Raw genomic sequence first — 26090 nt, forward strand, 5'->3', positions numbered from 1 at the left:
AACTTTAGTAACTATCTTTCTGGTAGAGGCTCAGTGTAATTGCAGATTCCTCACCGACCCTATGACCGCAGTGTGTGCAGTGAAAAATTATTCCAGAGGGGTGTCTGTCTCCCTACCTAGTGTTTATAAACCCTGGAGGCCAACTAATAGAAAAATGTTTCGGATGAGGTTGTCTTATCCATGTAATGTGCCATGTTTCATTATTGACCATCTTATGCCACTCAGGTAAGTTGGTACAACCTTAAAACTATTTAAGGGAGTTCGTAAGATGTATTGATCTTCTAGATAAAACCCTGTTACTCTAATAGTACTTTAAGTTATACTACAAACATTTTCTTGGTGGTACCTATTTGATATCATTGGATGCTATTCAAGTTCAATGTCCTCAGTATCCTACTATTTTTCCAACATGTTTCTGCCTTTCTTGGTTATCTTCTAAAGGTCCCAGACACTCTTCAGGGCTCTAGGGGATCCCTATTAATTAGTTCGAGGATAAATACCCAGCACAAGATTGAAGTCCTACTTTCTCCGTTAGTTACCACTTAACCCTATTCAAGATTTCCTAATGCTTTGTGGTCTGCGGCAGAGAGGTTACTTCTGTAGTCAAAGTTTTCCAAGGTGATGCGCCTGCAGTGCCCCTACTTCACCCTTACACTCAGCTGAGGATTCTCCCCATTCTCAGCATTGGACTTTGTCTTTTAATAAGATCCCAAGTCTAGGAACCTCCTCACTGGTCACATCCAATTTGCTTTTGGGTATCTGTGGGCATGGACAGCTTCAATGGTTCCTATATTAGCTGTGCATCTCATCTCTGGAGCAGAACTGGGTCCATGCGGAGCCACACTGAACCTCCTACTGGTGCACAAAGGTACTGTTGGAAACGTTTCCGGATACAGCCTGGTGATTATTCAAAAGGTGAGGAATATGCGGTTAGTCTGTCTGTACCAGAAATAGAATAGGAAAAAGGTAGGTAACTTGTTCCTTATGCCTTATCAAACTATTGTTTTGGTTTACCCTTTTCTGTTGTGAAGGATTAGGTTTGCTATTTAGTACTGTTAATGAATAGAAAATAAAATCATGTAACAAAGTTATCTTGGTTGTAATCCTTTGATCTTTATCATGTTTGATGCATTTGTAAATGTGTTCTATTTTTATGTTCAATTCTTTCTGACAAATTTTTAAATCAGGCATATACATCCTTAAAGCTTTGTAAAAATCTGTATTTAAACTGAACCCAGAGCATTTACACATTGGTTGAGAGATGCTAATGGCTTTTTGTTTCAGATAGTTTCTCGGTTAATACATATTAGGCAAATGTTTCTTTTAACTCAGGTACAGCAGTCTTGTATACATTGCCTATTGCGTTTAGTTTAGAACTGTTTTTTTTTGTAATTTCCTTTTAATTATGTTGCTCATTTTTGTGAACGTTTCTCTTTACATTTATATTGAATATGGAATTTACTATACCGTATAAAAGGTAGTTGAATTTCTGTGTCTCAAGCCTAATTTACTCTATTTTAAAGCAGCAAGGGTAACCTATGTGCCTCCTCCTCCTCCTGAAACTGAAGATGGCATATTTGCTCATTATCAAACTGGTATTAACTTTGACAAGTATGATGACATCCTCACTGATGTCAGTGGAATTAACCCGCCACCAGCAATACTGGTAAGTCTTATATTATTGTGATTTATCGAAAGCTTTGTTAGTCTTGTGTGAATATAAATGGGGTTTTCATTGTGATTTTATTGATAATGGCAGCATTGCATTATAATTTAATATACAAAATGAATTTAGCGTTCAAATATCCTTCTCATCCAAATCCCATTTGGTTTATGATTCTGGGATATTTCACATATTATTGTTGGAGTGATGTACATATGCATAAGTTTCAAGGTTCTCATTTCTGAACCCTTTCACAATCAATTCCCCTTCATTCCAATGCTTTGCTTGCGTTTACCTTTCTTTGTCTTTTTCTTGTAGTTTTACATTGCGGAAACTTGACCCGACGGTATCTCGTATCAGAGTGCTTTAAATGAGCAACAGTTGCTTTACACACAGACACATTCATTTTTGTTAGGCATGGGGAGATTAAGTGATTTTCCCAGAATCACAGGATGTTGAGCGTCATTGCCGAGACTCGAACCTGGTTCCTCCAGATTTGAGATCAACTGCCCTTGACATTAGGCTACATCCTCATCCCAACTTGCCCTTATGGCTGCAAAAACTTGATATTTACTGTTACTTCGGGAGAATTGTTGATTCTACACAGCAGGCATTCAAGTTTTTGTTCAAAATGTATTTACATTTTTGATGGATGCTTCTGCTTGCAGTTTCCCACCTGTTAAGTAACTCAGGTGTCAGAATGGATCTGACAACTTCAAAGCTAGAAGACCCCAATAGGACTCCAGTAATAAGGTTCCATTTAGTTTGGCACTGCTTTGCATCTGATAGATAAAAGAATGAATGGATGCTGACACTTTTGCGCTTCGAATTTTCTGGATCTGATGCCTGCCGTTATTCTACATGTGAGGTATCTGCGGATAGAATATCCTCCAGAAATATTGTTACTGAAGGTAAGTAATGCTGTCTTTTATTTTTAAGTCTAGATGATCTCTTCCACTGGCACCCTCCTTTATCTAATTGACTCTTGCTGCCTAAGGTGTGCTGCACACAATGCGTAGAAACAGATAAGGAGAGAAGTATTTTAGTGGCTTGCCATTTTGTGTTACCTTACCCTAATTGTATCATGTTTGCCAAAGGTTGACCATCTGTGGGTCCACTTGAGGTGCTGCACCCACAGATTTCCATAATGAGTGGTATTAATTAGGTGCTCAGCCAGATCTGCTTGATTGGAGGTACCCCAACGGCATGCTTGTGGTTGTCTTGTACTCTTAGAGTTGATGCTAGTTGATTATAGTATGGGAACACATACCTTTTAACCTATTTTCTGGTTGTGAAGATGGCATACTTTGGAAAGCCTATGCAAGTTCTAATGCAGGGATTCTTAAGTTTTATTGTAGGAGAGTAGGGTCTGCTATCCTATGGTCACCCCAAATTTTTGCTTTTTGCTTCACTGGTTTTTTGACATATTGAGGCTGTGGGCCTGCTAACCAGACCCCCAGCCTGCTGTTCTCTCTACTAAATTGATACTATGCACTCCAGGTGCATAACCAATTGGAATCGGATCACCCTGTGAGCCCCTGTACCAGTGTACACTAGGTACCCAGGGCATTGGTGTATCTAAGGCCTGCCAGGGGCTGAAGCATGTATTGTGCCACCCCTGGCCTGGCCTAGCAATTTGACACAACTGGCTGATCACTCAGCTGGGGTAAGTTGGTGTAACCACCTCTTACTTAGGTGTAGTATACCTATACCTAACCTTAAATGGGGCACATGTTAACCTATAAGTCACTCCTATGGCAGGCCTTAACAATCCTGAAGGCAGAGTGCTTGGTTCCATGTGAGATGGTGCTCTGGCATGAGCTGAGCCTGTCTGCAGAGGTCGGAACAACTTCCTTCTACCGTTTCCAGATATCGCCATACCATATACTCTTAAGTGCATTATGAACCTTGCGGTTAAATGCTATCTTTGGTTTGGCTTTATCAAAACATGTTGAGTAGGTGTCATACGAATTGGAATACTAACCCCTCGCCAATTCTGGCGACGGTGTTAGCATTCCACCCTTCTAGAGGGACACGATATGTACAGTACCTGAAACCCGGGTAAAATCAGACATAGCCTCAGCTCCACAAAATGGACGCTGCCACCACAAACACAAGTCTGCCCTCCTGCTGCTGGGAGTCCTTCCAGCTTGGGAGAAGTGGACAAAGGGTTTCCTGCCAGGGGAGGTGCGAGCACCACCCCAGACAGGATTTTGTGTATTGGTCAGGTAGGGCTTGAATAGAATCGGACATGCCTGAGGCTCACAAGGAGCCTCGGTGCATATGCCAGTTCAAACCGGTCCTGGGCACACCAGCCCCGGACCTGGGGCGAGCTGGACAAAGGATTGGGGGTGTAACCACCCCCCTTCCTGGTCCCACCCTTCGGGAGGGACCTAGCAGGTAGTCCGGCCCCTAGAATCTCCTTAAATGTAGGAGCTGTGTCCTAAGACTTCAGACATCCTGGAATCAACTTGAAACTAAGAAGAAGACTGGAACTTCGACGTTCTGCTGCACAGAAGACTGAAGGAAATCTCCCCTATGGTCAGGGAGTGACCATCTTGCTAACGCAAGCACCATCCAGCAACTCGACGTCTGCTTTGCCGCCGCCGCCTCCTGCCGGAGCCCGAGCCCAGAGACCAACAAGAACTGGACCTCCAGACCTCTCACAGCCCGATCCACAGTCCCTGCAAAGAAGGAACCCGTGGAGGCACTGAGACACGTGGAGCCAGCCATCTTGGAAGACACTCGACAAGCTGCAAGCGCGACAACAGAGGCTCCCTCCAAGTTGTGCTTTGGGTCCTGAGAAGCCCAACACCCGAGCAGCATCTGCACCAAAGGTGAGCCCTCCAGCATCTCCACGATCTGCGTGGGGCCCCTCTGCACTTTGCAACTCGACGCGCCGAACCGGACCCTGGCCCGTTGGCTAGTGGCCATCTTGGTGACCAACTTTGAAAACTACGACGCTTGTCTGGTTGCTCCAGACTGGCCCCTGCTTCCCTCCAAAGGAGCAGCCCCTCTGACCTTGCTGGTCAGAGTAAACGGCTTTCTTCAATTCTCGCGACTCCTGCTTTTGCCAAGGCTTGTTTGCTCCTTTTAAATCGCCGACAGCGAGAGCCTGCGTGGGACAGCTCGTGAGCCGACTCCTGGACGTCGTCCACCTTCAGGGACCACGTGGCTGCAGAGACAAGCTACACCTCTTCACCTGTTTGCACCCGACATCGCCTGGTACCTACCTGGTGCCACGCCGGTCACTGGCTAGTGACTGTGAACACTGTCCCCTCTGCTTACAGGTCTTCTACAACTCCGATCCACCCTTGGATCCACCGCATCTCTTCTGGACCGGCCGCCTGCAGCATCTTTGTCACCAGGCTCCATTGAACAGATAGACGAAACCCGACGCACTTCGAGACCTATGCACCCGCTTCCTGTTGGTGAGGTAAAGCTGGCACTCCGGTGTAGAGTAACCTCTCTAATGCCTAGATCTGAAGTCTTGATTTCGTAGTTCAACCAGAAGACCCTTTTAGCAGTAACTTTTGAACTTTTACGCACCCATTGAAAACCTATGGGAGCCCGTGTGTAACTTTCCTCACTGCACACGCGACCCGTGGACCTCCTGGTCACTAACTAACGTTAGCTCCTTGTAGGCCCAGCGATTCTAGAGGCCCTAGGCCTTTTTCCTTTCCTAGTCGTGGTCCTTATACCACTATTTTAGTATATGGTTTGAGCGGCCACCAGGGCCTATCCATATAAAGTGCAACTTCTGTATATTGTAATACTTTCTTGTTTAACGATTTGTGCTCCTGTGCTCATAAAGAGTCTAGGGGATACTTTGAGTAATAAATACATATATATTTTGAATATATATCTGTGTGGTGTCCTTTCATTGGTATAAAGGGGGGTTACATATGGTAAAACAGCTTGCTTAACACGCTTTAACGAGTTTAGCCTCAAAGACTGCTTAGCCTACGCTACCACTAGGGCAGCTAGTCCGAAAAGGTTGACTTACAGCCACACCATAAGGGTTGCTTGGCATGGTACAAGGTGGTCACTTTAACTAGTGAACATCATATACCAGGCCAACTTCTCACATTTATCAAATACACCTATTGTTTGTATGACCTTGTTAGACAATTGTTGTTGCACTGAATGGTGCCCAGTGGAAAATATAGAGAGCGCTTTCAAAAAATTGATCTTTCCCTGCTGGATTTAAAAGCCAACATGCTACTTTCTCTGTCCTTAGCAACCCAAAACGTATTGGATGCTCTTGGTAAATAAACACTGTACTTTGGCAGCCAGGGTCAGCTTGACAGGTCTCCTTGATAAACAGCTGAAGCCCATAGTTTTGATCAAGTCACTATATATTGCTTCACCAGTAGATCCTAGCAGAATTGCTTACCATGTGCAAGAATGTGCTTGTTGCCGTACCTCTTCTAGATGACACCTTAGCTCGTGAGATAGCTTTATTTCCTAGGATGGAGGCTAGAAGAGGAAAAATAAAGTTTCAAAACATGCCATAGCTATCGAAACAGAGGTCTGTAACTGGGTTCACACGAGGCTTGCCTTTGGTTTCTAGGCTCTGGCCATAAGTCCTGCAATGAGGTTGCTCACATGCACCCACGGCAATCCAGGACTGTAAAGCAAATCGGTTTGTCACTAATCATCATCAGAAGTCATAAAACTTGCATAAATAATGTTCCTGCTCCATATCGAGGGCATGGACCCCCTCCCGAGGTCAATACTGAGATTGATCTTCTTTGTCATCCCAATCATCAGGAAAGACCAAGTCGAATTGGAAACATAAAAACACAAATTGGAACTCAAGCCCCCCTCCTACCACTCCCTATTTAAAGATAGGTTGCAAAGGTGTCAAAGTGCCAGTTTATTTCACTCCCAATTGGGGAGCGAGCCCTAATTCAGCAGGCCATTTGTGATTCTGCAGCAAGTCAAGCCATTTAACGCAGTCGTGTGCGTAATTTTCTCACTCTTCCAGATCCCACCATACGCTTTCAGGCTGAAATTATCCATAGGGAACTTCAGTCAGATGAGTGATTGCTGATCCGTCCTGGGCACAATTTGAGCTAGAACCCATCTTTGGTTTCACACTGACTCCAGTGCTAACTTTATTCCAGCTTCTAGTTGTGCGTCGGTCCCTCTTTCACTGAAGTTTAAGACAATGTCCTACACCAAGCCGAATCAGTCTTGACGACGACCGGGGTCGCACTACAACTCCAGTTCACCTGGTTCCCTTTCAGCTTGATTTTGACAGTATACTGCCACTACGAAGCAGTGTCTGAAAGGCTCCATGATTTATTTTTTTTCTGAATCTGACCAGAGTTTGCCTCCATGAGATGGCAGTGGTGACAATGGGAATAATTTACCCCAGCATTATGATAATGTCAGTTTCTCCCCCCTCTCCCCCCGCCACCCCTCGAAGTCTTAACGGGGAGAGATTACTTTACTGCTGTCATCAGGCATGCTGCTGAGGTCCTGGATCTACAACTTCCTTCTATTGAAGTTAAAATACATGTCCTTGTGTAGGGAAGTCCTGCAGCCTAGGCCTGCTTCCTCTGAACCCTTACTCCTACTGGGCACATAGTGTTGCGCTTGCCACCCATAAGCAGGCTGGAGGCCAGATGCCACAGACTGGCTCCTGGTGACCCTGACTTTCTAAAGCAGCCCTCTATGCCTGAGAGTTTAGTGGCACAAACTTCCCCCCATTAAGCTGAATCCCAAGAGCGGGAGTCGAAAATGATTTAGTCGTTCAGGAAACATTCTCTCTTTGACCAGCTTAGCCTGGACCTTGGTTAGTGTGGTTTGCTTAGTAGGCTGATACACGCCCTTTGAAACCTGGCTAGTAAGATATTGCCAGTGGTCCCAGGAGACTCCAGGATCTCCCTGTATCAAACTAATCAAGATGGTAAGGATGTCGCCAAATATGTCATTCGTCCCTGCCTGAATACTGCTGATTGTTTGGGGCAAATTCTCGGCACTAGTGTGGGGGTTCATTACCACGCGTGGATGTAGTCTACAGGTTTTTGAGAGATGTGTTGGCATCTCTTATGTATATACTTTTTGATGCATCCTGCCTGTTTGGTGAAGAAGTCGACTCCACCGTAGAATACTTTAAGAAAAGCCTGGCCACAATTCTTTCTTTGGATCTCGACCCCTACCAGACAGTTTGGACCTTTCTTAGGTAACTCCAGATAGTCGACGTACAGGCAGTATGATGGCGTGCCCCCACTGCAGTCATCTAAGTCCTTTTGTGGCTCGGGTGAGGGACAAAAAGGTCACACAGGGCATTGATCTTCCTAGTCCTCTTCCCCTGCCGCATCAGCCCCCAACCTGTTTTAGTTTGCCCTTAGCAGCCCACAACTGTCATATTGGGGCAGGGCACTTTTTCCATCAATGGTGTTCCATCACATCCAGCAGATGGGCCCTTCAAATTGTTTAGCTGGGCTATGCCCTCCTGTTTCTTTCCGACCCGCCACACCTTTCTCCCACATCAGACCAGATCTCAATAGAGTTCCGGACCATCTGTGAGCCCTTATTTCCAAAGGAGCCATCAAGAGGGTTACGGAATCGGAAATGGGGGCAGGGTGCTACTCCTGCTATTTCCTCATGCCAAAGAGGAATAGAAGCCATTGTCCTGTGTTAAAGCTTCGCTCTAAGAATGCCTCCCTACGGAAGATCAAAAAAATGCTCACTCTGGCCCAGGTTCAGTCTGTTCTGGATCCGGGTGACTCAATGGTAGCTTCCAATCTGTAGATTGCCTACTTTTATGAGCATGTCCTGCAGTCCCACACACGCTACCTGCGGTTTAAGGTTGGCCAAGAGCATTTTCAGTTTAACATGCTTTCCTTCGGCATTACCGCTGTCCCTCTGGTGTTGACGAATATGATGGTGGTGACCTCTGTCTATCTTTGGAGATTAAGATTCCAGTTTTCTCCTACCTAAAGAACTTGTTGAAAGCAGGCTTGCCACATTTCGTAGTAAATCATCTCGAGATACTTGCAAACTTCCTGACATTGTGTGAGTTTCAATCAAGGAGCCAAAGTCATGCCTGATTCCTTTGCAGGAACTTACATTTATAGGGGCTGTCTTGGGTTTGGTGCAGATTAGGGCCTTTCTTCCATTTCCACAAGTCCAAGACATTCAAACTATGATGTTTCAGCCTCGGTCCTAGATCAGGGTGAGACTGGCTCTGATGGCATGGGAATCTGAAGTTTCTATTGGCTCAGTTTCCAGGAAGCATTTTAGATGTCATCTGAGTTTTGGAGAAGAATGCACACAATCTGCAATGGTGGCTGCTTGACTGCAGCCAGACCAGCTTCAGACCTTCATCCCCTTCCTGCTTGACTGCAGCCTGACCAGCTTCAGACCTTCCTCCCCTTCCCCAGTAGCTGACAGTGGTGACTGAGGTGTCACTGCTTAGTTGGGGAGGTCATCTGTGATTGGTGGAGATCAGATGACTCTAGTCTCCAGCAGAAACTCAGCTCCATATATGTCTGTCTGGAGTTGCAGGCAATTTGTCCTCCAGTAGAGAACTAGAACCATCCATCAAAGGGAGGCACATATGGGTTCTCGCGGCCAAAACCAGTGCCATTAAGCAGGGCAGAGTGGTGTCTTGGGTCATGTGCCAGGACCCTCTGCACTTATGGAGCTGGCCTCAAACATCAATGCATCTCCATGGTCCTTGAATAACCACTACAAACAGGGGAACCCCTAAATGGATAAAGGTAGAGCAGCAGGGGATAATTCAAAAGTAAACAAGGAAGAATCTGCTGTACCTATGTGCTTTTATAAAAATGCAATTAAGTCAATTTATAATAAAGACCACTCTTGCTAGACCATGTATATAAATTGTACTACGAAACAAGTTATCATGTTTTTACTTTTTTATTTTCAAAGTGATTGAAAAAGTTTCCTTAAACGAATGAATCATAAATTGGAAAAAACAATTCAACTAACAAATGGCATCACAATTATACAAACAACAATGCCCATGGAAAATCAGAATCACAAATTATTCAAACATTCTCATTCATACTTAAATCCATCCAAACCATGAAAACATACTACACAGACATCCTAAAATCTGGGAAGTAACAATTCAGAGGCCCAACGTGGTTGGCATATAATTTCTTTCAGAAGAAAACAAGAATTAATATATTGTTGGTAAGAGTTTGTGGTCATGAGGATTCAAACGTAAAACAGAAGAACAAAAACTTATCCTTTTGAACATATAAAGTCTCAATAATTCTAAGTAACTAATAAGGTTAAATAGCAGATCAAATGGAAAAAACGCCGACGCGCGTTTCGGAGTGACACCTCCTTTCCCCGGGGTAACACCTTCTTCAGGGCGTGAATTTATTTGTGTCCGATATCCATGGGACCTGTACAGTAATGAACAAAAATAAAGACTTTTTCTAGGTTATTATATAAAGGATCCTATATAGAAAGGTGATTAAACAACATTTTATGTCCACAACAGTTATAAGCACTGGTCTAAGCTTCAGAGTGGTGAACAAACAAGATAAATGTTTTATATATGATGGTTGCACACAAAAAAAGGGCGAGTGAGAAACCCCAAGAAATTAAAAACAATGAAAGAAAAATAATAAAAGAAAAACAGAAGTGCTAATCAGATCAAAGTGCCAAGGAAGCTACTAGGTTTCTGAATATATTCACAAATCTGAGGGATATTGGTTATTTTTCAAATGTTAAAAGCAACCCGGTGCCAAATGCATTGACTGAATCTTTATGCAACCTAAAGAAATCTCCCCACAGTTACAAACAGTTTTCAAAATACCGGAAGGTAACAGTTTAGAACACATATCAGGCAGGTAAATGCAGTCTTACAACACAGAGCATATGACAAAACCTAAGATTGTTGATAAAAATGCTCACCGTAAGAAAAAGATGTGAATGAGCCCAGTTATCAGACTAACATTTCTTAATGAAAATGAGCAGAAGGATGAAGTGACGCTCATCCACTTGAGGGGGTTGTAGAGCTAAGTATAAAAACAAGTAGGATATTCACTCTAGTTAGCTTTTGAATAAAGATGTATAAACACTGAAACCGAGTCATTTGTAAAGACGATCTCCCCGATCTGAAAGACTACCTGAAATCCAAATTCGACGGTCTCATAGATCAGAGTTCCAAACCGGTACGGGAGGGCCAATTCTAAAAGGAATACATGAAATGGCAAGTTTAAGCTGTCTACGATGTTCCAAGTGTATTCCGAGAATATTCAACAGTTTAAAGAATGTAATGTAAACGGAACACCTACTTGGCACTTGAATGAGATCAAAGCACCACTCTAGTTGGACGATAGGCTGGCTTCAAAGGAGCAGTAAATATACGGATAAAAAGGTTTTTACAAGTCTGAAAGAGTAAAAGAGATTAAATCAGCGTTCAGACGGCACGTATAGATATAATTAGACTCTAATTTAAATAATTCCGAGAGCTCAAATATCTTACCGTCAGCAAAGTCTGAAAACCAAAAGGCCTGACATCAGGAAGGGGACTGGTCACATCTTCCTTCAATTCGTCTTTTTAAATGAAGGCGAGTTTTGAGAAAAAAGGTCAAGGTGTGCTCTTCTCCCGACCGGCTCCTCCTCAATGAAGTTGGAGAACGAACAGCCAGATAGAATTCAGCTGTTTAAATACTGCTCGGGGAGTGAACAGAAAAACGTCATGATGGTAAATGCTAAAAGGTGGCAATGGATTGGATGGAATATGTGCAAAAGAGACTCCCTGAATTAAAGCGGAGAAGATGGGGAACGAACCGCCAGATAGAATTCAGCTGTTTAAGTACTACGCGAGGAGTGAACAGAAAAATTTCATTATGGTAAATACCAAAATGTGGCAATGAGTTACATGGAATATATAGAAAAAGAGAGACTCCCTAAATTAAAATGGAAGCTAGTGGGGGTCAGCGGCAGAAACAAGAGAAATGATATAAATCTCTAAAGAACGCGAGAAATTCTATTAAAAGCCACATTAGAGAGCCTCTAAAGTAGGCCACATAGTGTTTTTAGGGGGAAATACTGGTCAGAATTAAATCTAGAGATCTAGATCAAACTTCTAAATGGAAAATGGTAAAACCCAAGATATATTTTTTAGATAATCGCGTTTTCCCACGGTAGGTCCTCGTTCAGACCATTTGTTTTGGAGTTCAGAAAGAAAATCCAAAACACCTCCCGTTTTTTTCGAATGCTGTTGGTGTCAGTACCTTTTTGTGTCCGGATTTGTTCTAAGATGGTCCAGCGTAAGTCCTTTTCAGTGTGTTTAGCCTCCGTCCAGTGTTTCACCAGTGGGGCTGAGAGGTTGTGGCGTCTGATGTTAGACTTGTGTTCCCCTATGCGTGTCTTGCATTCTCTGGCGGTCTCTCCCACATAGGGGATATTGCAGGGACATAAAATGACATATACCCAGTTGGATGTTTTACAATTTGTCATCTCATAGAGGTTGACAGTCCGGTTGTTGATTACGATATTATCATCCACAATGGCATTGGGGCATGCCTGACATCGACCACATTTGTGATGTCCCAAAACAGGGACATCTCCTGTAATGGATCGCTGTAAAATGGCATTACGTCCCGGTAATTTCGCCCTGACTAACAGGTTTCTTAAGTTCTTGTTTCTCCGGAAGGCAAATAGAGGCTTGGGGATCCTGGGAATCTGATTGTCTAAATTAAGTAAATGCCATTGTGAATTAACAATTTGTCGTATCTTGTGATTAATGGATGAGTGTTTGATGACACATACCAGTTTTTCTGTTTTTTTTCTCTTCCTTTGGGGTAAATAGTGTGTCCCGATTGTAGTATTGTGCTCTCTTGAGTGCATCCCTAACAAGCCTGTTGGGATATCCTCTCTGAATGAATTTTTGTTTCATCACCTCAGAATGTAGGAGGTAATCTTTAACTGATGAGCAGTTTCTACGCAGACGTAGAAACTGACTGAATGGTATACTGGATATCTGAAAGAAACACGTTAGTTAGATTCCTCACCTTAGAATATCCCCAGGCGTCAGACTGGATCCGGAAGATTTTTCGTCAGCAATACCCCTTGCGCGTCGCTAGGCGTCGTCTGCGGCTCCGCGTCCGTCGTCGGCGTCGTGCGCCGGGATGACGTCGTCTGAGTACTTAGACGCCGCCCTCGCGCGCTGACGTCAGTTCTTCTTTTTTCCGCGCCAGTAAGCGCAGATCCGGGAGAGCTACCCCTTTTAGTCTTTTTTGACTAAATCTTTTTGATCATTTTTGATCCTTGTCTGTCGACATCTGGTGCCGGTAGGATGCCTGGGTTCAAGGCTTGCGAGGATTGCCATCGACTGATGTCGGTGACCGATCACCACCGCCGGTGCCTCTACTGTTTAGGCCCCGACCACGACGCGGAGTCGTGCTCCGACTGCCAGGCCCTGACTTCGAAGGCTAGGCGGGAGCGGTCCCGCAAGCTTCTCGAGCTTCGCCACTCGGCTCCGCGTCGTGCGCGATCCCGGTCCAGGAGGAGGTCCAAGGATCGCTCGCGGAGCCCTAGCCGACGCCACCATCGATCGTCCGGCTCCAAGTCGTCGGGTAAGTCCAAACGTTCTAATAAGTCCAAGAGGCGACCTCGCTCTTCGGACTCCCCTCGCCGGTCGCGCGACTCGGCCGAGGGTCGGGGTGGTTCCACCCCCGCGGCTCCGGCGGAGCCGCAGGCGCCGCGTCCGTCCCCACACCCTCCGGTCCCTGGGACTAACGCGACGCCGGCGGAGATCAGTGCCTATCTCTCGGCCATGAGGAGCCTGGCCCCGCCGTCGACACCCGCTGGCGCGCCTTCGGGCCCCGCGGACACGACTGGGCGACCTTGCCTGCCGGCGGCGTCGTCGACTCCGGTCTCGACGCCGCAGGTCCCCGCGGGGCCCATGCCTGGGCCCTCGTCGACGCCGGTTGACCTGATCACTCCTCCACCGGCGCCGGCGAATGAACCACCGACGCCGCCGCCGGCGCAGACGCCTACACCTCCGGCGCCGCCGACGATGACGCCTTCGGCGCCGACTCCGGACGGCGTCCCACCCCAGTTTATCCCTATTCCGGACCCGGCGCCGCAACGGCGTCGACCGACGCCGCGTCCGGCGCCGCTTGAGACCTATCATCTCTACAGTCCGGTTCCGATCGTTTCTCCTGTTTATCAGAAATCGGAAGAAGGGGGCGACTGGGAGGGGTTCGAGGACCCTATGGCTGTTCAGTCACAGCTTTCACAGGACTGGGCAGATCAACTTGGGGAGGCCAGTGGGCTGGACACCTCGCCGGACACTGGATTCACTTCTCCTCCGACTGTGGCTTCGGAGGAGGGTGCAGCATTTTCTGTGGTGCTGCGCAAGGCGGCCGCAGCCCTTGGGCTCGAGCTGCCTGCCGTGGCTGTGAGGACTAACATCCTCACTGAGGTGCTTCAAACCGCAGCAAGCTCCACTGAGCCTCTGCTGCCGTTCAATGAGGCCCTCACTGACGTTCTGCAGGGCACCTGGTCCAAGCCCTCCACAGTTCCTCCTGTGGATAGGAACGTTGCCAGGCGCCACCGCCCTGCTCCGGGCGACCCCAGTTTCCTGTCCCAACATCCCACCCCCGAGAGTCTGGTTATCCAGGCCTCTACCTCCCAATCCTCCTTCCCGACCGCTCCGCCGAACCGGGACTCCAAGAGACTCGAGCAGTTTGGCAAGAAACTGTTCTCGTCCCTTAGTTTGGGCCTGCGGTCTTTGAACACCGCCTGTCTCTTGGACCGTTATTCCCATTCTCTGTGGGATACGGTGGAGGACATGCTGCCCCTGTGTCCAGAGGAGGTCCGGACATGTCTTACCCAGGCTTTGGCCGATGGGAGGGATGCGGCACGGCACGCCATACGATGTGGGCTTGACACCACGGACTCGCTGGGTCGGGCGATTTCCACCACGGTGGCGCTCCGCCGCCACGCCTGGATGCGGTCCACGTCATTTTCCGGGGATGTCCAGACCACCCTCATGGACATGCCCTTTGATGGCACTCGCCTGTTTGGTGAGAAGGCGGACAGTGCGCTGAACCGCTTTAAGGACTCCCGGGCTACGGCCAAGTCCTTGGGCCTCTCGGCTCCGCGGGCGCACACCTCCGCTTTTCGCCCCTTTCGTGGCCAAGGAAGGGGCGCCTCCTCACGTACGCAAAGCCACCAGCCGCAGAACCAACCTGCGCGCGGACGTGGTTTCCGCCGTGGCGGAAATGGAGGTCGACGTGGTCAGCCCACCTCCACCCCGGCAGCATCCGCCTCAAAGCCCTCCTAGTCCGAGCTTTCAGGCCCATACCACGCCAGTGGGCGGCAGAGTTCGCCATCACCTGCTCCACTGGCGGTCCATTACATCGGACAGGTGGGTGCTGCAAATCGTCAGAAGGGGCTACTCCCTCCCCTTCGAGACGACCCCTCCAGCCATGCCACCGCAGCACCACCGTATCTCGGGGGATCATCTGAATCTTCTCCGCGAGGAAGTTTCGGCCCTCTTGGCCAAGGGGGCCGTCGAGCGCGTTCCGAGTCCAGAAGTAGGTCGTGGTTGCTATTCCCACTACTTTCTGGTTCCCAAGAAGGGCAAGGGGGGCCTACGCCCTATCTTGGACCTCCGGAACGTCAATGCCTTCCTCCGAAAGGAAAGGTTCAAGATGCTAACGTTGGCTCAGGTTCTAGCTGCCCTAGACCCCGGAGACTGGATGGTAGCGTTGGACTTGCAGGACGCATATTTCCATATCCCCGTCCTGCCGGCCCACCAGCGTTACCTGCGGTTCACGGTGGGCCCCGAGCACTTTCAGTTTACCGTGCTCCCCTTCGGCCTCACCAGTGCCCCTCGGGTGTTCACGAAAGTGATGGCGGTGGTCGCAGCTCATCTGCGCAGATCAGGGGTTCCAGTCTTCCCCTATCTCGACGACTGGTTGTTGAAGGCGGGCTCGCCCCAGGCTGTCGTCTCCCACCTCCAGACTACGGCGGATCTCCTGCATTTGCTGGGGTTTTCCATCAACGTGCCGAAGTCACACCTGAGTCCCTCTCAGAAGCTCCTCTTCATCGGAGCGGTTCTCGATTCGGCGCAGTTCCGGGTCCATCCTCCGGAACAGCGGGTCCGGGATATACAGGCCCTGATTCCCATCTTTCGGCCTCTATCCCGGGTTTCGGTCAGGCTAGTGTTGCGGCTTCTGGGGCTGATGGCCTCCTGCATCCTACTAGTGCATCACGCCCGGCGGCGCATGCGGGCTCTGCAGTGGGACCTGAAGTTTCAGTGGGCCCAGCATCACGGCAACCTGTCCGACCATGTCTTGATCACGGAGGGCACTGCACAACAGTTGCAGTGGTGGCTCACGGACCGCGAGTGGGTCAAGGGCAAGAGCCTCTCCCTTCCCCAACCGGAGCATGTCGTAGTGACGGATGCATCCCTCCTGGTATGGGGTGGCCATATGGGAGAGGCGGAGATCAGAGGCCTCTGGTCTCCGGCGGATTCTCGTCTCCACATCAACCTGTTGGAGTTGAGAGCGATCCGACTTGCACTGAAAGCCTTCCTTCCCTCTGTCAGGGGAAGTGTCGTGCAGGTGTTCACGGACAACACCACCGCCATGTGGTATTGCAACAAACAGGGCGGGGTGGGGTCGTGGACCCTTTGTCAGGAGGCTCTGCGCCTCTGGACATGGCTGGAACACCAGGGCGTCACCCTAGTGGTTCAACATCTGGCGGGCTCTCTGAACGCCAGAGCAGACGAACTCAGCCGCCGGTGCATGATGGATCACGAATGGCGTCTGAACTCCGAAGTGGCGCAAGGTCTCTTTCAGCAGTGGGGAGAGCCTTGGTTAGATCTATTCGCAACCGAAGAGAACGCGCAATGTCAGCAGTTCTGCGCGTTGGAATTTCCAAGGCGGCACTCGCTCGGCGACTCTTTTCGTCACGAGTGGAGTTGCGGTCTGTTGTACGCCTTTCCGCCTATACCACTTCTGCCCAGAGTGCTGAAGAAGATCAGGCACGACCGGGCCCAAGTCATCTTGGTGGCTCCGGATTGGGCACGAAGATACTGGTATCCCGAGCTACTCAGTATGTTGACCGATCCCCCGATACGTCTGCCCCTTCGGGAGGATCTTCTGTCGCAGCAGCAGGGGACGGTCCTCCACCCGAACCTGTCTAGCCTCCACCTCCATGCGTGGAGATCGAGCGGCGGCAGTTGATGCCATTTGACTTGCCTCCTGAAGTCTGTGATATCATTCTGGCAGCCAGGCGTCTCTCCACAAAGTCGGTATACGCCTGCCGGTGGAACAAATTTGTGGCATGGTGCACAGCAAAGGCTGTGGATCCCCTTTCCGCCCCTCTTTCTGAGGTTCTCCTCTTTCTTCTTTCTCTGGCCCGGCAGGGCTCTGCCCTGGGCACCCTGAAAGGTTATCTTGCTGCCATCTCCGCCTTCTTGCGGCTTCCTGATCAGCCTTCTCTTTTCAAGTCCCCTGTGGTTACACGCTTTCTCAAAGGCATTACACACACGTTCCCTCCTGTCCCTTTTGTAATGCCTCAGTGGGACTTGAATCTGGTCTTGACATTCTTGATGTGCGCTCCCTTCGAGCCTCTTCACAATTGTCCTCTTCGTCTTCTGACTCTTAAGACTGCTTTTCTGGTAGCCATCACCTCGGCTAGGCGGGTGAGTGAGCTCCAGGCTTTATCTTCAAAGCCTCCTTTTCTGTCTGTTCATCCGGACAAGGTTGTCCTTCGGCCTCAACCCTCCTTTCTTCCGAAAGTGGTGACTCCATTTCATCTTGGGCAGTCTGTCACCTTGCCCACCTTCTTTCCGCCTCCGCATCCTTCCAAAGAGGAAGAGAGGCTCCACCGTCTGGACCCAAAACGTGCGCTCTCCTTTTATCTGGACCGCACAAAACAGTTCCGGGTGGACGACCAGCTTTTTGTTGGGTACGTGGGCGCTAAGAAGGGGAAAGCTGTGCACAAACAGACCATCTCTCGGTGGGTCGTTTTGTGTATCAAAATTTGCTATTCCTTGGCTAAAAAGGACCCTCCTGTTGGGCTGCGCGCCCATTCTACTCGGGCCACGGCGGCTACTACTGCCTTGGGACGGGGAGTCCCTTTGCAGGACATCTGTCAGGCGGCGACGTGGGCTTCGCTACACACGTTTGCCAGGAATTATTGCCTTGACAGCCAAGTCCGGAGGGATGGCTTCTTTGGCCGTTCTGTCCTCCAGGACTTTCTGGTGTGATCTTGGTTCGCAGACCCACCACCGGGGATGGTATTGCTTGGGTATCTATTCTAAGGTGAGGAATCTAACTAACGTGTTTCTTTCAGATGAACAAGTTACTTACCTTCGGTAACGATGTATCTGTAAGAAACATTAGTTAGTTAGATTCCTCACCGACCCACCCATCCTCCCCGTTCTGCGAACTGACATCTAGGGTTAAGGTTGTCCTTTCAGGCCCCTAGATTTTATTTTTGGCACCAGTGTCGGTCTTTGCATGGCTCTGCGTTCCTGGCGCGGAAGGCTATGTACAAGAACTGACGTCAGCGCGCGAGGGCGGCGTCTAAGTACTCCAACGTCATTCTGGCGCACGACGCCGACGACTGACGCGGAGGCGCAGACGCCTAGCGACGCGCAAGGGGTATTGCTGACGAAAAATCTTCCGGATCTAGTCTGACGCCTGGGGATATTCTAAGGTGAGGAATCTAACTAACTAATGTTTCTTACAGATACATCGTTACCGAAGGTAAGTAACTTGTTCTTCTGACTGTTGGTGATGAAAGCTCTCGAAGTGAAGCAAAGTGTTTCTGGAGGTGGGTTTCGTGAAGAGTGATACCTTTAGTTGGAGTTCTTCATGTTTGACAAATACATCAAGAAACTCCAATTTTTGGACACTGCTTTGTGCTGTAAATCGAAGGTTGGGGGTCCGCTAAGTTGATCCAGGAGATAAATTCGTTAAGCAATCCTTGGTCACCGCTCCAGACAAAAAATATATTGTCAATGAAGCGTGACCAATGGCGAATATTCTCAAAAAATGGGGCCAATTCATTGTAGATGTTTCGTTCTTCGAAATGACCCATGTATAGACAGGCGACACTAGGGGCACAGGCCGCCCCCATACTGACTCCTTGTACTTGATGGTAAAGGTCGCCGTCAAATTCAAAGAAATTTTCCTCCAAAACTATTTCCAAGCATTGAATCAAGAATATGCTGTTGTGTAATGATGTATCTGAGTCAATTTTGTCCTTAACTACCCTCAGGGCATCTCCTTGTGGGATATTAGAATATAAGGACTCAATGTCCATGGTGACTAATATTTCTCGTTCAGGGTCATATCGCAGCCCTTCTATTTTGGAAATAGTGTCCCGTGTCCTTCACGTAGGATTGGAGCGTGGTAACTAAGGGTTGAAGGAACCGATCGATGTATTTTGAAAGTGGTTCAGTCGCCGATCCTATTGTCGAGACAATCGGTCTCATTGGCGGGTCCATTTGGTTTTTGTGAGTTTTGGGTACTCCATAAATGATGGGGATCCGAGTATGTGGGGGGGGGGGGGGTGAGATATTCCGCTTCCTTTTCGCAGATTTCTTCCCTCTCAATGGCTGATACAACGGCTTGGAGGATTCTGCGTTTCAGTCTAGGTTCTGGGTTAGTGGTAATTTTCAAGTAGTGTCTTGGTGATCCCAAAAGGGCATTCATCCTGTTCTTATAATCGCAAGTATCAAAGATGACAATGCCACCCCCTTTATCGCACGGTTTCACTGTAAGATCTTTATCATTCTTCAAGGTTGTGAGGGCATTCTTTTCTTCTCAAGTGATGTTATTGGTAGGAAAAGGCACAAATTTGGTTATTTTTTCCATTTTGGTGAACGGCTTTCTCAAAGAGGTCTACTTCTTTGCCAATTTGGTCAATGGTAGGTGTGAAATTAGATGGTGGTTTAAGACCAGACCGATTCTCATTGCGGTCAACCTCATCTCTGTTTTGAAAGAATTTCCTAAGTCTGATTTTTCAGGAGAAGGCATGTATATCTGTCATAAATTCAAATTTATTCATTGTAGCTGACGGGACGAATGATAATCCTTTGGTAAGCAATGTCTCAGTGGGGTTATCTATCATATGTGCTGATAGGTTAAACACCGGAATTTTGGCTATATTCGCCAGTACTGATTCTGGCGGGTCCGAATGTATCTCTGTGGTTGAGCTTGTTCCTGGTAACTCTGTTGTTGGGTTGGTTCCTGATATTGGTTCCTTTGATGTGTATTCTGATATTGATTCCGGTATTGGTTTTGGAATCGTGGGTGGGATCCGCCCCTTCGGTTCCCTAAAAAACGATTCTCGTTTTGATATCTTTCAGCGTCTGGTCTGTATTGTGGGGTTTGATAAGATGTCCCCTCGCTGTCTGAATCAGTAGTGTCTGAAAATGTAATAATGCGTTTGTTGCCCCAAAGTAGTGTTTTCGTTTGTTGGGGCGTAAAAATGTTCGGATAAATAAGGATAAGCCCGTTCTTGGGAAAAGAGTCTGATATCCTTTCTCAGCTTGTCTGTCTTTCTTTTGAATAGGTATTCACTAAATGAATCTAGCTCGGTCACAATCTCTTCTAATTTTTTCTTGCCTTCCTCGAGGCCGCTGGATGCTTTAAGTTTGACTTCTAGGTCCTGGATTTCCTTTTTCAATAACTGGATTACCTCCCGGCGGTTTCAACGATAAGGATCATCCAGTCTCTGGAACACCTGTTGGATATCAAAGCCCACTTCTCAAGGAATTGTCTAATCTCCACAAAAAGCCCCGGTATATTCCTAACTCGAAGGCCAATGGGAATAGTCCCCGCTTTCAGATATTCCAGAATAAAGTTGGCATGTGATTCTGTGCGTTTAGTCTTTTTCTTTAAGTTGAATAATTTAGTCCATTCCTCATTGGGGCCTTTGGAGAGTGAGAAAGGTCTATCAGGGTCCAGTGTTTGGCCTATGAGTCGTGCATAATCTTCATCAGAAAAACCAAACGTTTTATTGCTGTCCATAGGGAGTTCTTAATAGTAATGGTGATAAATGATATGGTCCTTGAATGCCTGGGTGGACAATCTCCGCTTTTTTTGGCTGATCACGAATGGGCACTACATTCAGAGCTGGCACATGGCATCTTCCATTAGCGGGGAGAAGCCTGGCTAAATTTATTTGCCACTGTGAAGAATGCGCAATGTCCAGACCTTTGTGTAATTAAGTTTCTGCAAAGGTTCTCCCTGGATGTAATTTGTCTGGAGTGGAACATGGGGCTGACATGAGGTCTGAAGAAAATTGGACCCAAGTCATCCTTGGAGCACAGGATTCGACCAGGACTCTTCTGGGCATGAACCGTTCTGCCCTCAAATCAGCAGGCAATTCGGGAGAATCTTCTGATGTGTAAGCAGGGCAGAATTCTCCATCCAAACCTGCGCAGGTTTCCACTTATAGCCTGTGTGAAGTTCGACTCTGTCGTGCAACCTCCCTACACCAACTTTATTTTCTCACAAAGTGGTGTTGAGGACCTTCTTACCAAACGTTGTGATGCCCTTTCCACTGTCATGTCCTTTAGGCTAGTCCTGTCATATTTGCCCCCTTTTTACATACATTGTCCCATCCACACGACAATTACTGTTCTGAAAAGGTGACCGTTTACCTAGTAGCTTGCTCCTCTCTTCGACACCAGGTTTTTAGTATTTTATCATTATCCCTGTATCGCACGTACATAAACATGTCCTCAGGTACTGCATAATTATTCTGTATAAGGATCACCACTTTTTGCATCCTTGGCCAACAGGCCCGCTGTGCATGATTTGCATTGTTATAGAAAAAACATTTGATTACTTTCAAAACATTTGATTGTTTTCAAAACATGTTGATTCTAGAAGAAACACTAGAGTGACCACTCTAGTATATAAAACCCTTATTCCCACCTGCAAATTAGAAGAGAATTACTTCCACGCTGACACAGGGTCCTACATGCTGAATCTTCGACACTCATTGGTCTGACATCCCTTGCGGGGTGTCATCTTTGGAGCAGAGATGGGGTCCTTCATTCTCTACGATCAGGTGAGGGGGTTGGTCCTACCCTGTATATGTGTGTGTGTGTGTGTGTGTGTGTATATATGTACATTTAGGCAAATTACATATGGCACACATTATAGGAGTATGCAAGTGCTACTTTTTTTTATCTGAACTGTAAATGTTCAGCTTCTTAGCACTATGGTAGAAACGTATCTACTGTTTACTGTATTAGTACTTGTGATTTCATTCGTATGCTTCTGTCTCCTGATGGTTGCAGGAAATATGTTTTACACAAGACTGACGCTGGACCAATAAATAATTATTGAAACCTCCTAATCGCTATCCTGTTTATTTTCTGAGAAATAAGTAAGTATGAGTGACTGAGCGAAAAGTACTGTACTTTTCACCATGATTCCTGAGGATTCAGGGTTGTCGTGTTCCGTGGTTGCCAGAAACTGCTTACACCACTATAAGATACCGGGGGTGGTAGTGGCACTGTAGAGCTAGCTGGTCTAACGGCTGTCATATCCTGTGCGAGTGTCTGGAATGAGTTTAGACACCAAGCCCTCAGTTTAGATCATCCAAAACAGTGAATAGTCCCGCCCATGTGCGGGGACCCCGGAGCAATAAAAATAATCTCTTAAATTGTCAAGCCATGCAAACCTGCATCTACACTTAAGAGAATATTTCAAAGACAGATAATGGAGCCTATATCCACAGGCTACACTGTCCAGTACTTCAACTAGAAAATTCCACCAACATCCACAAACAGCACTGTCTGCCCAGCTTTTTCCATAGAGAAAAACCTGCCTCTACCAGCAAAAGCCTCTGGAATGATAGAGAGGGAGGAATGGGGTAGGAAGCCCAGCAAACGTCCCCATTCGCCGTCGACGTAGACTACGGCGTCGAGGGGGATGGCTGCAGTCTGCTCACCGTCTCCCCAGGGCTCTGGGGAGAAACGGCGTCAACGCTCGCCGTCGAGGGAGCTGAGCAGCCCGCCGTCGACGACATCAGCATCTTCGTCGTCGACTTCTCCGTCGAGTCATCGGCGTCGAGAACAGCTCCGGCGTAGGCGCTCGCCGTTCGCCGTCGGCGAGGAGGAGATGGTCACCGTCGAGGGAATCGTCGAGGACCTGTCCGAGGCGTTCGCCGTCGAGGAGGCGTTCATCGACACCGAGGCAGCGCAGAAGGAGTCCTGACGCCGGGAGTTCCTCGGGGTCACGAGGGGAGAGAACGGAGTCACCGGGCTCGGTGTACTCAGTGGTGTATACCCCTCCTAAGCCGAGGTCACCACCCTTTCCGCCTTTGCCAAGGGAGCCCTCACCGCCTCCGCCACCGCCTCCTCCTCATAACATTCCGCCTCACACACCGTCGGGCCCACCTGTGGCCCTGCCACGGTCGGTGTCGCTGCCTCGGTATACGACGCCTCCGAAGAGAACTCCGAAGCGGCCGCAGCCAAGCAGATTTGCTCCCGCTCCGGACGGAGAGGAAGGTCACGGAGCTGTGGACGGGCATCGTCGACATCTAGGCGACGCCGCAGGAGGCGCAGCGCCAGATCCCGCACCCAATCATCTGTCCGGGACTACTCGCCGACGCTGTCGGACTCGCCAAGGACGGAAGTGGCGCCTGTCGACGATATAGTCTCCTTCCAGGAGGTGCTACTGAGGGGTGCGGCCAAACTAGGGATCACGGTTGTAGGAGAGTAGGGTCTGCTTTCTATGTTCACCCCCACTTTTTGCTTTTGCTCCACTGGTTTTCGACTTGGATGTGGCTGTGGGCCTGCTAATCAGACCCACAGCCCAGCTGTTCTCTCTCTAAACTAAATACTATGTACTTTAGGTGCATAACCCAATTGGATAGGATCACCTTATTGGCCCCTGTACAGTGTACCTTAGGTACCCAGGGCATAGGTGTACGTTAGGCCTACCAGGGGCTGCTGCATGTAATATGCCACCCCTGGCCTGGCCTTCCATTATGACACAACTGGCTGATCACTCAGCTGGGGCAAGGTCGTGTAATCACCCCTTGCTTAGGTGTATTCCTATACCTACCTTATATATAGACACATGTGTACCTATCAGCCACTCCTATGGCAGGCCTTAACAATCCTGGAGGCAGAGTGCTTGGTAACATGTGAGATGGTGCTCTAGCATGAGCTGAGCCTCTCTGCAGCTTTCGGAACCATGTCCTTATAGCCGTTCTATGATATAGCCTACCATATAATCTTTTTTTTATTTTTTTTTATTTTTATTTAAGGATTTTATCACCCCATGTGAGTTCCACAGGGCAGGACACATTACATAATAATCCGCATTTTTTTTATACCCTATACATTAAATTTTCCTTAAGTCTTTAAACAATATATACATAATTTCTACATTATATACACAGCACAATATCCATCAAATATACTAATTTGTAGAGCATTCTTTCCACTTAGTTATGGGCTCCCATATTTGTCTACCTAATCTCCTTCCCTTTTTCCCCTTCCTTGCATAGATTGCCATCTCCAAATTATAAGTCTGTGTTAACCTAGCTAACCATTGGTGAAAAGTCGGGGGTAGTGGTGTTAACCATTCCGCAGCAATACATAATCTCAAAGTTGCCATAGCAATAAATATAAAACAATCAAAATCAGATTGCCTGCCTCCATCATTGACTCCTAGCAATATTATCACTGGTGTTAAACTACATTCAATTCCTAATGACCTAGAGAAGAAGATCTCAATATCTCTCTGTATTTTTTGCATATGCGGGCATGTAGCAAAAATATGAATAATATCAGCCTCTAAACTTCCGCATCTCGGGCAATTAATGCCTGTTGTCCCTCCCCATTGCGCTATTCTAGCAGGCGTATAATACAATCTGTACAAAATTTTATAGTGTTGTGCCTGAAGGGCCGCAGAATATAATATATTCTGTCCCATTTCTAATGAATCAAAAAAAGTTTCTTTGCCTTCATCTAGCTTATTTGCCCATTTTTCCGCCCATTTTTCTAAATCATCCTGCTTAGATTCTATCAGTTTCGAATATAATCTTCTAATTGTACAGTCAGTTCCTGCCTGGATAATCTCCATAATTGAGTTTTTCTTAAACTCTACAGGCCCTCCCTTCTTTGTTTCAATATAGCTTCTAACTTGTAAATATTTAAAAAATTTCTCTTGAATCCAATCCAAATTTTCGTTGTAATTCCATGAACTGCATTATTTTCCCTTGCTCATCAATAATATCACCAATCTTATTTATGCCCTTCCTTCCCCATTCTTTAAACACAGCATCAGAGAAAATTTCTTGAGGAAAGGAGGGATTCTGTCCCATTCTTGTGTATCGATTATATCTCCCAAGCCCGAATTTCTTTGTGAACGCTTTCCATATACATAGTGCTGCCGTGACTGTCTTAAATCTAGTTCTTTTAAAATAACTCGAGTCCATCTGCTTCAGAAACGCATTTTCTGATACAACTCCTAATACTAGGCCATATATAACAGTTGTATTGAGAGGTCCTTGTCCCTCAAATTCTGCCCCCCAATAAGACCTGACATATATTGCAGGGCAGCTGCCCAGTAATATAGTTTTAAGTCGGGTAACGCCCATCCCCCCCTAGATCGTGGAAGTGCCATGAATCTCAATGCCCTCCTCGTCTTACCCTTAGCCCAAATAAATCTATTTACGAGATTCTCTAAAACTTTAAACCACTTGTCCTCAAACATCAAAGGGATTGCTGTAAATATATATAAAAATTTTGGGAGGATCAGCATTTTAATAATGTTTGTGCGTCCCATAATAGAAAGATGCAGATTGTGCAGCCGGTCCAAATCTTTTCTCACCTTCGAAATTATTCGGGCGATATTCATTTCAACAAGAGTTTCTAGGGCAGAAGTAATATTTACACCCAGGTAGAGACCGGAGTCCACCACTCTATGATCCAGGCAGTGCACAAACTGATTCTTAATTATTTGAGTTTTAGAGCTATTCAACGCGTAGCCCGATAATCGTCCACATTTTTTAGCCTCAATCTCAATCTGTTCTATTGCCTCTGTTGGGTTTGGTGTTATAACCGCAACGTCATCAGCATATGCTAATATCTTACATTGTCCCAGACGTGTGGTTACTGGGGCGATTCTTTCGTTTATCTCAAGCCTGCGAATTAGCGGATTCATATACATCGCAAATAGAAACGGTGAACAGGGACAGCCCTGTCGTGTTCCCCGTTTTATCTTTACCAGAGTGGTGTTGCCAGCATTAACTCTAATTGATGCTACCGGATTTATATACAGAGCCTGTAGTGCCCTGACGAATCCTTCCCTAAACCCTACTTTCTTTAAAGTATGCCAGAGGTAGTTCCAGGAGACGCGATCGAAGGCTTTCTCTGCGTCTAAGAGCATAGCCGCAACCGGTTCTCCTGTAACTTCTCCAATAT

The 26090-nt window shown here is 47.3% G+C and overlaps 1 protein-coding gene across 4 annotated transcripts in view; it reads left to right on the top strand.

Annotated features, from left to right (window-relative positions):
* DDX4 (DEAD-box helicase 4) overlaps positions 1-26090 on the top strand; it is a 1682862-nt gene that overhangs the window by 1159042 nt on the left and 497730 nt on the right. For 2 of the 4 annotated variants that reach the window (XM_085631316.1, XM_085631319.1), the window contains one exon: positions 1524-1666. In XM_085631316.1, the coding sequence (XP_085487442.1) occupies positions 1524-1666 (143 nt within the window). The remainder of the gene's footprint in view (positions 1-1523; positions 1667-26090) is intronic. The other 2 variants (XM_085631317.1, XM_085631328.1) reach the window with 1 other exon arrangement.

This window comes from Triturus cristatus, chromosome 2_1, assembly GCF_964204655.1.
Source record: "Triturus cristatus chromosome 2_1, aTriCri1.1, whole genome shotgun sequence".
Taxonomy (NCBI): domain Eukaryota; kingdom Metazoa; phylum Chordata; class Amphibia; order Caudata; family Salamandridae; genus Triturus; species Triturus cristatus.